General features: G+C 34.7%; 1 protein-coding gene across 2 annotated transcripts; it reads right to left on the bottom strand.

Annotated features, from left to right (window-relative positions):
* Positions 1-872: 872 nt before the first annotated feature.
* LOC132555877 (nucleoporin Nup43-like) lies at positions 873-12296 on the bottom strand. Of its 2 annotated transcripts, none has more exons than XM_060220243.1 (8): positions 12177-12296; positions 10502-10645; positions 8824-8901; positions 8152-8314; positions 6736-6871; positions 6163-6314; positions 5279-5416; positions 873-4792 (listed from the first exon to the last, which is right to left on the bottom strand). In XM_060220243.1, exons 1-8 carry the CDS (start codon positions 12294-12296, stop codon positions 4548-4550), a joined length of 1176 nt encoding a protein of 391 aa, XP_060076226.1. In that variant the 3' UTR covers positions 873-4547. The 2 variants fall into 2 exon arrangements, with proteins under 2 accessions (XP_060076226.1, XP_060076225.1); XM_060220242.1 differs by having other exon boundaries at positions 5273-5416.
* Positions 12297-14585: the final 2289 nt, after the last annotated feature.

Raw genomic sequence — 14585 nt, forward strand, 5'->3', positions numbered from 1 at the left:
TCATCCCACCACAAGGAATTAAAAAAATTAGCTTAATTACCCCTTTCATGTCTTGCCCCTCAGACCCCTTGTAAAATATTGATTCCCCTTCCCTCAAAGATGCTTCTGACCAAATTTGGTAAGAAATTTGCTTAGTTGTTTAAGACAGGTAGCACTACTTAGGACAGTTGATGAATGATGGATGATAGACGCAGCAGTATGGCATAAGCTTACTGGGCCTTTGGACCAGGTGAACTTAACAAGAGGTCCCAGAGGTATCTTGAAGCTTACCATGCTTTGATCCTCATTTGTTCTTACAAGTTTTATCTTTTACGCTTTTTCTCTTCACTCCTTTCAATCATATGAAAGTTGAGAGTTCCTCTCAATGTTTTGATGACATTCACTGTCAGCAACTTTTGTGACAGTCCCAAAATCATGGGGCACAAGTGACCAAAGGTAGCCTAGGGTATGTACGAAATTTGATAAAGATCCATCAAGAAATGGCAATGAAAATATGACCATTGTAGTAATACAAAGTGACCATTTTGAGAAAGTTCCTTCCATTCAGTCAGGAAATAGCTGAAACAAGAATTGCTTCAACTTGGCAAGGAAAGATTATGGAGGCAGGGTAATTTGAACAGCCCCACAGCTGAAGATGGTTGGCTGAAAAATGGTACAAGGAAAAAACACTCCTCCAAAAGTCAAATCAAACTTATGTACAGGGAAACTTCTTGTCATGGTAACTAAGTCTACCAAGTTTGAAATAGACTGTTGGAAAACTTTGGGAATGGAATTCTGCATAATTATGATGGACGTATGGATAGACGATGCCATAACATTTGACAGGCAAATGAAAACTTCAAGAAACACTGAAAAACAACAAAGACTTTACAAACAATTTCAAATGCTTGTATTTACAGCACAACTTTCCAGTCTCATGTAGTTGCACAGCTATACTTCATACACAATAATTATACCTGACATTGTGATTTTAAATGTATTTCTAGTCATACTCACAAACACTGCCGTTCTCATACACTTACACACAAGTCCAGGTTCTTGTCAGTCATCACATCACATCACAGAAAAGTACAAAAATATCTTACTAAACATACACAATATAACAACTTCCATAAACAATACATTGTAACCAGTCAATGTTCAAATCATCCTAGTGGCAAGCATTACAATAATCCGTGCTTTAAGAAGTTTGATTAGGAAACGGTTTGCTGAGATCTTAATCCCTCAAATTTTGTGGGATTATGCCACACATCTAGAATTAGGAAGGGCAATAATTTCTGTATTAAAATACTTTGGTAATGAATGGTATTACCACTTTTTTAATTCTTGATTTATCTGTTCCGATACTTTGGTCTTCTCATGAAGATATCACAAGACCATACAATCAACAAGTCTGGAAATTGATACGGGACAACAAATAAAATTTATTACAGGATAACTGTTTGGTTATGGTGAATATTGTGAAACAAAAACAGAAGTACTGTATAACTGACTTCAGATTAGCTTAGTTACTATTGTATACAATGTATCAGTAATTTTGTTGTAATCATAGTCATTAAAACAAAATACCTAACAATTTTACTGCAAATTCAAATCTCAGGAAATGTATGTTAGATACTTTTACATATTGATACCAACTATAGACATGTGCAAAATTAAATCCTGTACACTAGTCCAGACCAGGGAAACCACAAATATTTGCAATGTAAAACTGAACAATTATAGAGTATTTCTTAAAAGTACAGATGCCATGGCTAATTAAGTTTGCAATTATTTGACAGTGTAAAGGGTAACCTTGTTGTTTCCATCACAAAGCTAAACCTGTCTTGAAGTTAGTGAGGGATGCAGAAATACATGCATTATCGATTGAGAAACTATCAAACTTCAATTGATGAAGGAACAAGCTAACATTGACCGACAGAGGAACTAGCTAACATTAAACAAAGGAAGAAATAGTTAAATTCAATCAGCAAAGGTACTAGCTAACTTCAATTGATGTAAGATCTAGCTAACTTCAATTGATGTAAGATCTAGCTAATTTCAATCAATGGAGGAACTACCGAACTTCAATCAGCAGAGAAAATAGCTACCTTAAACAGACGGAGGAACTGTCAAACACAAATCGATGGAGAACTAGCAAAATTAAATTGATAGAAGAACTATCAAACTTCAATCAGCATAGAAAATAGCTACCTTAAAAAGATGGACGAACTATCAAACTTAAATCGACAAAAGAGCTAGCAAACTTCAAAGGTGCTTTTTTAAAGTTTGAATATTCCAATCATTGTAAAATGCAATATGGCATTGAATAGTAAATCAATCAATATTTGGAGACTTAACATCACAATTTAAACATTAATCCTCATTCCAGAGATAGAAACATGTGATAGAAGTGGCCATGGTAAAGCAGATAAACAAGGAGAAATATTATTTATTCAACATTTGCCAATGTAAGATTTATCAGGATGGTTGGTTATGTTGCTGAAAATTGATATAGTGCCCTCCACTTTCTCAAGCTTTAATTTAACAGGAAATATTCATCTTAACCAAAACATGATATGTCAAATATAGTTATTTTTTTCTTACAAATTCTTCAAACTCTGAACCCAAATCAACACAAATCATAGGTAAAAGTATCAATGACTTTCTGTTAACTACATCAAGATCTAATTCTTTGGTTAGGTTTAGGCAAACACATTTAATCAATGTTCACTTTTAAAAAAGTTCTTAATATTTTACAAAAAACAAAAACTGATATATAATTATTACAACATGTATGCTAGTAAGAAAGGCTCAATTCAAAATGGCACCCAATCTAATTTCATAATGGCACTGATAGTTTGCTTCGAAAAACTTGGAAATAAGCCTCATAAAGACAGTTTACATTTGTGGGTTTGCAGTTAATATATATTTGACTTTGAATTAAAAAAAAGTGTGAGAACAAAAGCTATAGTGCAGTATTTTCTGGTTTCTAACAATATCAGTATAGAAAAATAATTTCATTTTTCAAATTTCAACAGCTTTAGTCAATGTAGTTATGACTGAAATGATATCAACATCGTTTTAAAACAGACTATATTGCACTTGTTTTCAGACAGACTGAATTCTAGCAGAAATTTTTTGATTGACTTATGTATTTCCACTAATTTTATCCTATAATAAAGGCAAGTACTGTACCTCAACTAATGTTATAATTGTGAAGAATATTGTATTTAAAAGAAAAAAAATAATACTGAAATAATTCCCTGTTACATTTTTGCTTTCAGAGATATTTTATCGCAGCCAAAACTGGAAAAGCAGAAATAATTCATCTTTTACTTTTCACCAGTAAACAAATCATTAAAACATGTGGCTATCAATGTTATGAAAAAATTATCATATTGCACATAATCGCTTATTCAAACAAAGTAAAACATTACAATCAATGCTTGACAACAACTGATAATGGAAGTTCCTACTAATCAGTGTCTGAGGAACTCATAACTGAACGCATACATGGAATTGATAGAGCCTATCTGATAACCACCTAGAAAAACATGTTTGCAATTAGAACTGTGGTCAATTCAATTAATCATCACAAACTATTTATTTACTTTAATTTCACAATTGCACAGGATTCCTGCATAGATGATTGCTAGGCAAAGGGCTACAAATGCCAACATGTCCATTTGTTTTGTTTTCACCGATACAAAATTCTACATGCTCCTATTACTAAAGCTGATGATAAAATTTCCAAGTAATTACTTTCACCTTGAACCTTACTGATTATTCACTGTATGATGGAATGAAAATCTGCTCAAGTAAGCAAAGCAGAAAACTGCACTGAAAAACAAATAATGATGTGATTATGTCATTATATCTACCCGCTAAATCAGCTGGTTATATCTCATCAGTGTTGTAAAATATAACACACACATCCATATAATTAGTATTAAATTATAGGAGGAAGAAGCACCAAACAGGTTTTAATTTAAAGCAAGTAATTTTGTCTAAACCAAAAACTGAAGAAACTGCTTGCTGCATTTGTGTCCAATTGCTTCATTTATTACAGAATCTTTCAAAGAGGACAGTGTTTTCATTTCATCAATTTATTTTTCATAAAACTTGAATGTGGGCACTATAAAATTAAAACCACTAATGACTTGGTCACATCCATAAATTGACTTCACTAGCCCTGAAAGTTGAGCTAGAGGGATTGCACAACCTGGCAAATATTCAAAACTCCTTGAATTTACATTAGATGTAACATTTACTAACAATATATAATGTAATGATATTACAGGTACCTAGATAAAATAGCATCATAATTCAAAGTTAATGATCAGAGTGCACCACTGTCTAATCTCTTGAAGGAAAAAACAATTCTCCCACAAGTTTGCATCAAACAAAGACTGGCACCAAATGAGTTCTGGTACTTTTTCTGCTTCCAGATCTTCCTTTCACCTCTTCCATGCCCACTTTCTCTTTTACTATCAGCTACATTCATATCTTCTACACCGGAATTTCTCATATGAATCAACCCATCTGGACTCTAATCACACGTGAGGTTACCGAAGACTGCCAAGATTCATTGTGAATATTGTCTCTCCGTCTGTGCCACAGAGCAGGGTATGTCCTGCCACATCTATAGTGTTTATGGGCAGTGATTTTTGATCAAGTAATGAGGTGATCTCAATTTTGTTTTTAGCAATGTCAGTGGCCAGCCATGGGTTTGAAAGACCAGTGGTGACCGCACTGCCACCATACTGGAACTGTCTGGGTGTTGATAAATTGCCTCCTCCTGATCCTGCACCTGTGCACATAATAAGTACTGCTTTATGATACAACACAAATGTTCTAACAGCTTTAACCTAAGATTTATCAACTATATTAAATTTTACAAACAAAGATTTCAGTGGTATATCAATTTTTTTAAATAATTGTTTACAAAAACAAAAAATCTGAAACCAAGATTTTCGGCTTTCTTTTTGGAATTTCTGAATTTCAGAGTAATGGAATGGCACACATGTTCAGGGTTAGTTCAAGTATGACTATTAGCTACCTCATAATTGGAGGATGAGAATGTTTCGTAAGATCTCTTTTTCCAAAAGAATTCTTCTGAGTTATTCCAAAAATTGTCATCTGATAAAAGTAGGGCACATTCCTCTGAGACCCAATGCTTAAAAATTTTAATGAAATATATATGTTTAACATGTAACACATGTGACTAATCAAAGCACGTAAAAAGGTTATCAAATTAGAAGTGCCCTCTTGTGTAGCAGATACAACATACCTGTACCTGTTATCTGGTTGATGCCTGTCATCATGCCAACAGGTGTGGCATTAACTTGTGAGCCATCCCAGTGCCACACACAGCCATCCTCTGAACAGGTGAACAAGTGGTCAGGTGCAGATGGGTGGAACCTCACCTCCCACACTACAAAAAACAGTAATCATCATAATTGTTTCAATATGCCTGGTATATGTATTCAAGCCATATATCTTCATTTATCAGTAAAAACGATGATCATAATCAAAATATCAAAAATATAAGCAATAGTAATCCATGTAAGGTATACAGCAGTCTTTCTAAGATATCTCATCCAATAAACTGTGTTTCTATTTGAAATTTATAGAGCAGATATGCTCTAGAAATGGTTTTGTTTGAGGAAGGTCGCAGGTCAAAGGTAAAGGTATAAGTGATCTTATTTTAGTTTAAGTCATATACATGAAATTTCCAAAAAAATGAATCTTTACAATATAGAACAGGACTTATACCCTGGAAACATTTTCATATTTCTGCATGACGAAGGTAGCATAAAGGTCAAAGTAACATTCTGTCCTTATTTGTCAACACTTCTTCAAAAACAATAATCTTACAATTGATATGTCAGCAAGATCATTGATCAAGGTTGAAGAACAATTTCTTGTATATGAAATTGTTTGCCGAAAGATCTTGATCATCCTATGCAAAATAGTACATATGATATTCTCAAGAAGTTGGATTGTTTATTTTTGTGTGGATGTTGAAGTTGAAAGTATCCGAAAGATATGTCAATAGTTATGACATAAAAGCAATGGAACTTTCCAGCATTTCACTATAAAATCTAATACAATATTTTTTAATGTAATATTTGCTTACAAAGCATTACACTGTAATTCAAACACTTTGTGCAACAGTACCTGTCCCAGAGTGTGCCTCCATCAGGGACACTGGGAACTTGTCATGTCTCAGGTCCCACATTCCAAGAACACCATCTTGACCACCTGTTGCAACAATGTGAGTCTGACTGGGGTGCTTGTCTATACATTGTAGTGGTGTTAGTTCTCCCGTTCTGGAACAGAGATTATTCAGAAAAGTTAGAAACACAGTAATTAAATGAAAGGTGTAATGATGCAAAATTATAATACCAATATTCATATTTTTAAATGAAATGATTCCATTTTTGATTCAATGAAAAACATTGTTTTTAATAAAATATGTACATAATTTATAAATTTATATGTGTAAACATATTTCAATTCATATCCCATTGTTCCCAAAGTGAAAACATGTCTCTTCATCAGACCAAATTTATGGAGCAGTTTGCAAACACAAATCCATTATATATAAGCCATTCTAGTATCTTTGCTTAGAAGTTATTTGAATTTGTGAAGGCAAAACAAGGCCTTGAAATTGGGTATTAAAATTCATTGTGTAATTATTTTACAATAAATTACACATTTAATATTACTTATCTGATTTTTTATACTTACACAGAAAGAGTTTGTGTTGGTTCATCAGAATTTGTCCTTAGATCAAATATCTTGAGCTGTCCTGTAGAATTGACTGTGATGAATTCTGTCTGCTTAAGGAAGGTAATACTGTTAACAGTACAGCTGTCTGCTTTATCTGTAACAGATAACACAATAAAATGATCTACACCTTCCAAAATGACCCAGAAACTAATTCTCATCACTGAATATAATACTGGTCAAACCCAGCTCATCTTTTAAACATTATTGAACTCCATTACATTACACAGCATTTTTCCCAACTTATAAATCACACAAGTATATAGGCTGCAGAGACATTTTTTCATAATTTGTTTTGTTATGGGAACCACATATTAGCTGCATCCTTTCCTTACGATATGGTGACCACTATGCTGAATTAAGGTAATTGATATATAGCTGACAACGCAAGACAATCCATCAAGATCATCAGTGGAACATTTTATGAAGTAAATAAATGAATAAGCCACAAATTTTCCTTTAGTTTAAGTATTTTTGAAGAAATTATTCTGGTCATTTAAAATAAGTAAAATTTAAAACTTGTTTGGTGCCTTCAAAAGACTGTCTATTGTCTATTGATAAACAACAGGCTAGCGGAGTATTTGACCACTTTGTCAATTCCCAAGAATTATAATCTTCATGCAATGTTTCAGTATTTTTTGTAGGATTTTTAAAGGCGAGTCCAGAACCACAATTCCCAAATTTTTATGAAAAAAAATTTGAGAGAGTCCCAAAGCGAAAGTATGAGTCTAGAACTTGAATATCTGAGTCGCAAAAATCACTGAGGGTTGGCATCAAGATATTTCAACAGAAAGGGAAAGGATATCTGTTTTGAAATTTTTCTTTAGTGTTTTTTTTTTTGCATCTCAATGCTTGACATTGTTCATGTAATATTTCTGAAGTGTTGATTGGACCTTATACAACGTTTATGACACCTTATCCTTCATCTCAACCACAGGGTTCCACAAACAAGAGGCCCATGGGCCTTAACGGTCATCTGACATTAGATACAAGATATTTGACCCCTGTGACCTTTAAAGTGGGTCAAGGTCATTCATTTGAACAAAGTTGGTAGAGCTCCATGCCAGTATGCTCTGTGCCAAGTATTAGCCCCCTAGACCTTCTAGTATTTGAGAAGAAGTTGTTTGAATGAAAAGTTTACGCACGGCGGACGACGACGGACGAAGCACGATGGCTATAGGTCATCTTGACCCTTTGGGTCAGATGACCTAAACACTTCACCAGTAAAAGTCTAGACAAAATTAATAAGGGAAGGAGAAAAACCAACTAATGAGAGCCAAATTCTGACTATATTAAAAAGCATATGTATAGCACATTCATCATCTATTACCAAATCATACATTTAAAATAAAGGATTCATTGTTTTCATATATGTACCTATAACTCTATTTGGCATTTTGTGTCCAACTTGTATTATATTGACACGCCCATCCTCTCCTGAAGACACTATCACATCATCACGGATGGCCAAACACGTACAAGGACACAACTGTCCATAATGATGATGAACTTTTTCCCACTGCTGGGACACACCCAGGGTCTGAAAACAAAAAGTGTAACTATCAGATAGTTGAAATAGGCTTTAGTAGAAAGTACTAGTTATGAATTCCAATATTTTTCAGTATACTTGGTAATATTGTATCTAAAACGTGAAATTTCAAACAAGCCAAGAATTTTATTTTGTAGAAATCACTAAACACTGATCATAGATATTGATAAGTACTATATTCACACCTTTAATAAAGTTTTATGATGTGTACAATATCCTTACTGGGTTTTAAATAGTGGAAACTACTATGTGAAACTCCATAAAACTTCAAATTCATCCCAGGATTTTTCAGTTGAAAAGTTAACATGGTACACTTACATACCAATGCACAAGAGAATGAAAGCTAGTTCACAAATTAGAAAGAAAATTTTTGTCAATAATCAGTTTTTAAAAGGTCAGATGCGGACAAATCAAATGCTCTGTCTATAAACTATTTTACCATACATTGCAATCTATGGCTATTTCTTATACCATACTACATCATTTTTATGGTTACTTACCTGTGAGTTTGTATGATGTCTATAAATAGTAATGGTTCCCGTTGAAGAAGAAGCAACAATATGATCTTGACCCATGTACTGAAAACCAGAAAAACACTCCATCTAATAATATTATAGAGAGCATACTTTATATTCATGTCATTGAATAATAAAAAAAATTGTGATGAGTTTTGTAACTTGTAGGAAACAAATATGACAATCTATTTGAAACATAGATACTTTTGCAACAATTTCTGAAAAAAGTTTTTATCAATAGCCTGAAACAAAAAAGACGACATTCCTGTCTTACTTCTTCTTGTACCAACGGATAAATACATATGCTGCCCACATCATCTCATTCTGAAAAATTTGAACGGGAACTACTTTTGAAATGTATGTTGGGTTTTATTGTAATGTGTTGGGTTGTAATGGGCCAAGTCAAAGTAATAAGAATACAACACCATCAATTCTGATTCCCCCCACCCCCCCAAATCATTCCTTTCTTCCGAAATGTAACTCTAAATACACTTTGCATTTAGTAGGAGAGCCCCAGTACTGTATTTTCCGGGTTATAAGCCGCAGAGCTGATCTTTTACCAATTTTTTTTTATTTGATCCTATTAAAATCTGCACTGGAATATAAGCCACACCATTTCCTATGAAATGGTGACCGTTGCATTGACCAAAGTTTGTTGATAACATACAACCAGGGTTTTCCATAATTTTGTTAGTAGTAGGCTGTGTAGTGAAAGTAGGAGGCTGGCCTGCTGTGTACGTGTAGTCGTGTATGGAACATTATTACGGAACTGGATTGGTGTAGGTGGCCAAATGATCAAAGTAGTTGGTCAAATTGGCCGGCGACCGGCTCTTATGGATAACCCTGATACAACAGAAGGCAATTTATCAAGATCGTCAGTGAAACCTTGAATAAAGTTTGCTGATGAGTTATACTCAAATAATGTTTTATTCTATTGATGTATTTAAAAAAAAAAAAAGTAAAATAGCAAATATCAAACTTGTTTGGCTTGGGGTGCCTCCAGATTCTCCATGCACAGATATAGGGCCTGACCTTACCTATGGTTTACTAAGCATTCTCTCTATTGGTGTCTGTACTGTTAAATACTAATGCAGATCATTGCATGCTGAACAAATTCTTATAGTCCCATTTACTTCTTCTAAGTTATACGAAGCCATTTATATCATAAACAAGCATGGCGGTCATTCTAGAATTTGACATTTATCCGAATTACCTATCGATCCAAGGATGCAAAAGGCTATTGTAAACTTCCGCTCAACTTCCAAGTAACCGTAAAAAACAAGCAAATATCACTGTGATTCATATTAAAAGGAATGATTAATTTAAATCCACGAGAATGTTATTTTTATTTCAATCTTCAAATCATACTGTATCTGATTGTAAATGATGCTTCTAGATAAACTGTTGCAGTCACAAACACAAGACAAACAGGTACTCAGTAATGTCTTGTACTGGTGGACTGGTATGCTTCTTGTTTTTTTTTTTTCATCCAGATATAAGCCCCATGCTCAACTCATGAGGAAAAAAGGTGCAGCTTATAATCTGGAAACCTTGATATTTCATTACCGAGTGAGAAATTTCATACATGAAATGCTAACTCCCCCCCCCCCCCCCATGTTTCAACAACATTAAAAGGTCATGCACAGATTGCTATATTACTGACCTCTAATCCAGTAACATCTCCCCTATGAGGAGCCTCACATAAGATAACTGGGTCACTTTCCACATAGCCTGTCCCTCCTCCATCATCCATCATCCCACCCAGGGCCTTCTGTCTTTCAACCTTCCATAGACACACCTTATTTTTCTGGAAAAAAAATAAAAACATACTGTGTTAAACAAACAAAAACTCATCTAGTGAAATAGAGGTGAATTGGGACAAATGAGTTTTTTTCAATAATATTTCACGGATCAATACATGTAAATGATGTAGGTGCTTAGTCCCTGCCAAATTACTAAACATCACCACCACCAAACAGTGCAAGTTAAGTTCACTTTTCCATATAGAGTGTGGTCTAGTTCTACAACACATAACTGGCTAGAAATGCCCTTTAACTTGATATTCTGATTATACCAACGTATATTTCATCATTTATACAGAATATTTATCTGAAAATACATAAAATGTCTAAATGTCCAATACTTTATTGAGGTACTGTCAACATGTTGGCCAAATTACTTGTCACAGAATACATAAAATACTTCTGTTCACATTTGATTTCAATTTGGTTCATATACACCTTTAAGAACCTTGTGCTACACCTTCAATGTACTTATTAAGCTGATAAAAAGTCTCTGAAGTCATGTCAGACAACAATCCAATTCATTCATTGAAAAAAATAATAATTGTGTGTTGCAGATTTGATATTACAAGACTTTTTTTTTCAAAGACAAATTTTTGAAATGGCTACCAGTCTTACAATTTTATTTTTTAATAAGTTTAATTAACCATGATACATACTGGCCACAATATTTATGAGTAAGACTAGTAAGCTAGGGTCCTAAATTTGATTCCTTTCTGAAGCATTGAAATAGTTACTAATAGTGACATTTGTTAAAATAAAATCCTCTTCAAAATTTGCCAAAAACTGAAGTTGCAGGAAAAAAATCAGTGGACTCATTTACTTAATAACCGTAAATGGCTTAGAAACTTTAATTTATCTAAATTAGTAGAAACATTTGATCTTTCAGTTGATGTATCATTTACCAGCATTGTACTGTTGTAAATCATACAAATATAAATGTATGAGTCACTAAATTTCATCTTTTAACGAGGAATTCTGACAACAGACCTTTTATCATAACCAAGTTCTCATCATTGGTACTGAGTGAAATACTTTAACTCTCCTTATGACGAGTGACATTCCATGATGCTTATGGTTTGTATCCAGTAGTTTTTTTGGTAATACGGACACTTTACTAATACATTTTATCGTATGAACTCTGGCTAATGAACGCATTTTCATACTTCTATACAATTATTTGGTTGTAATTGATTGACGTTGCATAGCTAATTAGCTGTAATTTTCATGACTTTTATGTCCACTACAGTAGGGGTCCGAAACTGATGTACCGAGGATCTTTCGAAGCTTGCACTGCATAGTTTTCAGAGATAAATTCAAAGTATAGTAGGCAGTTTTCGGCTCTTTCATTAACTTGAATGCATCCAAATTATTAAGATATTCGGATAATCAAAACTACACCGTAACACTTAAAGCAAACCAGAAAACGAAAGAAGCCTCATCACCAATGTCTCAAACCGGTTTCAGACATGTCAACGAAATGCGAATGTCGGCCATGAATAAGGGATAACTAATGTGTTAGATTAGTATTCGTACTTCATCATCCCAACTTCCACTTGCGAAAATGTCTGATTCTTGAAGAGACTGCTTTTGCTGTTGTCGCCACCGAATTTTGTTGATTTTGTGAGACACGAATGTTGCCCTCGTGTCCGCCATTTTGAATCTTTGCACATGGCGGGAACATCCGGGTATGCAACAGAAAGTCTACAATGGGAGGCAACTGTACATGTTGAACGTTCCACGGTCTAAAATGCTATTGAAATGACGAAAATGATAGATGAAATTTTGAAATTTTTATCGGGACGTATCAAAACTATTTCTATTCAGAAAAAACTAATTTCAATTATTTCAAGCCTGTCATATTGCATAAGAAGCCACTTAAGACTTCCACTTCGCACATTTTACAAGTGAAAGGACTCCAGATTGAATAATGAAAAAATAAAACAGAAGTCAGGACTATGCGAGTTTTGTTATGTCGAGAATCTTTGGCGGCTACACAGATGATATATATAATCCTTCCTAACCGGTTGATCAGTCCACCAGACGGCTATAAAAGCTCCCGTTTTGTCAAAATATTTATCATAGTTCATATGAAAACATCACAAACACGGGATAAACGCTACTTTATAACATCTCCTTCTCACTGGTTTAAGTTCCAGAAGACTTGATGTGCACCACAATTTCGTGTAAGCTTCTGTGTTATAATGGTGATCGTGTAGAACAGTATTATGGAAAGCCCACACGATATGTAAATGGTTTACGAGAAATGTTCTATGCGAAATGACGGTACGTTTTGTCACGTATTTAATTATATAGAAAGTCGTTAAGTCTTTTCAAGATATCTTTAATTTCAAGACGATCTTAATTATTTAGAATGAACAATTTTGTTAATGACGTTCAGCTTCATTAACGACTGAGGGCAATATGCGGAAATGCGTTATAATAACGGCTTATCCGAAATCGATTTAACATGATCTCAATGCTTATGAATGTATAATGTGGAGAACATTTTAGACGAAAAATGACACCGTTGCTCTGGGACAGTGCTGTCCTGATATTATTCGTGTGATTTATGTATCGAAATTAAATTGACATTGTTGTTGTCATGCTATTTTTCTAACCGTTTCCTGTTCGTTTTCATTAATTTTTTACTCTACAGGTTCTGCTAAGCCAGTTCTTAGTTATCGTTATTTACTTTTGTTATATACTAGCCCAACTGGATCACCGTTTCACATCCAACATTGGGTAGAGGGGTAGGGTTGCAATTTATATGTATGGTGGTGAGATCGGCGAAATCGTAAGTATAAAGGTAAGCTTTTTAATGAATACACAATGGTTTTAAAACATCTGATAAGTGCATGGGCTGCAGCAGAAGACAAATACATTAAAAAGAACAGGTGACAAAGACAAGTCATCCTTCAACAGACGGATGACAAATGTAACCCATCATACAGGCGGGTGACAAATGCGAATCATCCTACAGATGGGTGACCAATAGACAGCCATCCTACAGACGGGTGACCACTAGACAGCCATCCTACAGACGGTTGACAAATGTCAGTCATCTTATAAACGGGTGACTAATGCCAGCCACCCTACAGATGGGTGACCAATAGACAGCCACCCGACAGACGGGTGACAAATGTCAGTCATCCTACAGACGGGTGACCACTAGACAGCCATCCTACAGACGGGTGACAATGCCAGCCACCCTACAGACGGGTGACCACTAGACAGCCATCCTACAGACGGGTGACAATGCCAGCCATCCTACAGACGGGTGACCAATAGACAGCCATCCTACAGACGGGTGACAATGTCAGACATCCTACAGACGGGTGACTAATACCAGTTATCCTACAGCGACAAATGTCAGCCATCCTAAAAACGGGTGACAAATAGCAGTTATCCTACCGTTGGGTGACGTATACCAGTCATTCTACAGATGGGTGACCAGTATACAGTCATCATACAGGATCGTAAATGAGTTTTCATTGCATATAATATGAAAACGAATGGAAGAACTAGAGCTTTAAGTCTCCGGTCATTCTGGGTGACCCATATTAGTCGTTCTATATAAGGGTGAAAAATGACAGTCATCGTACAGACGAGCCTGAAAATACCAAACTTTCTACAGATGGGTGAAACCCATTTTGACAGGTTTAAAGTCAAAATGTAGTACCGTGAAAATAAAACAGAGGCAGCCACTTTGTTGAACGATTTCATATTCATGGCGTAACATCATTGTCCAAATCATCACAATTGATTTTCTGACTGGTACAGCTAATGAAAAACGTTCTATGATAAGTATTGCGTTGTCGAATCAGAGATGTTGTTTCTAGGCGAATTCCTCTTGGTCCCGGTAATAACAGTCGGGTATTTATGTGATTAAGTCATCCGAGCGCTCTCGCATAATATGTATGATATCGGTTAGATATATAACTT

The sequence above is a fragment of the Ylistrum balloti genome, unplaced genomic scaffold (genome assembly GCF_031769215.1).
Source record: "Ylistrum balloti isolate Yb309-2 unplaced genomic scaffold, AGI_CSIRO_Ybal_v1 Utg370522, whole genome shotgun sequence".
NCBI classification, from domain to species: domain Eukaryota; kingdom Metazoa; phylum Mollusca; class Bivalvia; order Pectinida; family Pectinidae; genus Ylistrum; species Ylistrum balloti.

What these genes read in the sequence shown, in the direction of transcription:
- LOC132555877 (XM_060220242.1), bottom strand. Translation starts at nt 12,296, where the DNA reads ATGGCGGACACGAGGGCAACATTCGTGTCTCACAAAATCAACAAAATT. An exon ending in AATGCCAAATAGAGTTATAG is followed by an intron (nt 6,872 to 8,151) that starts GTACATATATGA and finishes TATCTGTTACAG; the next exon opens with ATAAAGCAGACAGCTGTACT. An exon ending in CAACCAGATAACAGGTACAG is followed by an intron (nt 4,793 to 5,272) that starts GTATGTTGTATC and finishes TTATGTGCACAG; the next exon opens with GTGCAGGATCAGGAGGAGGC.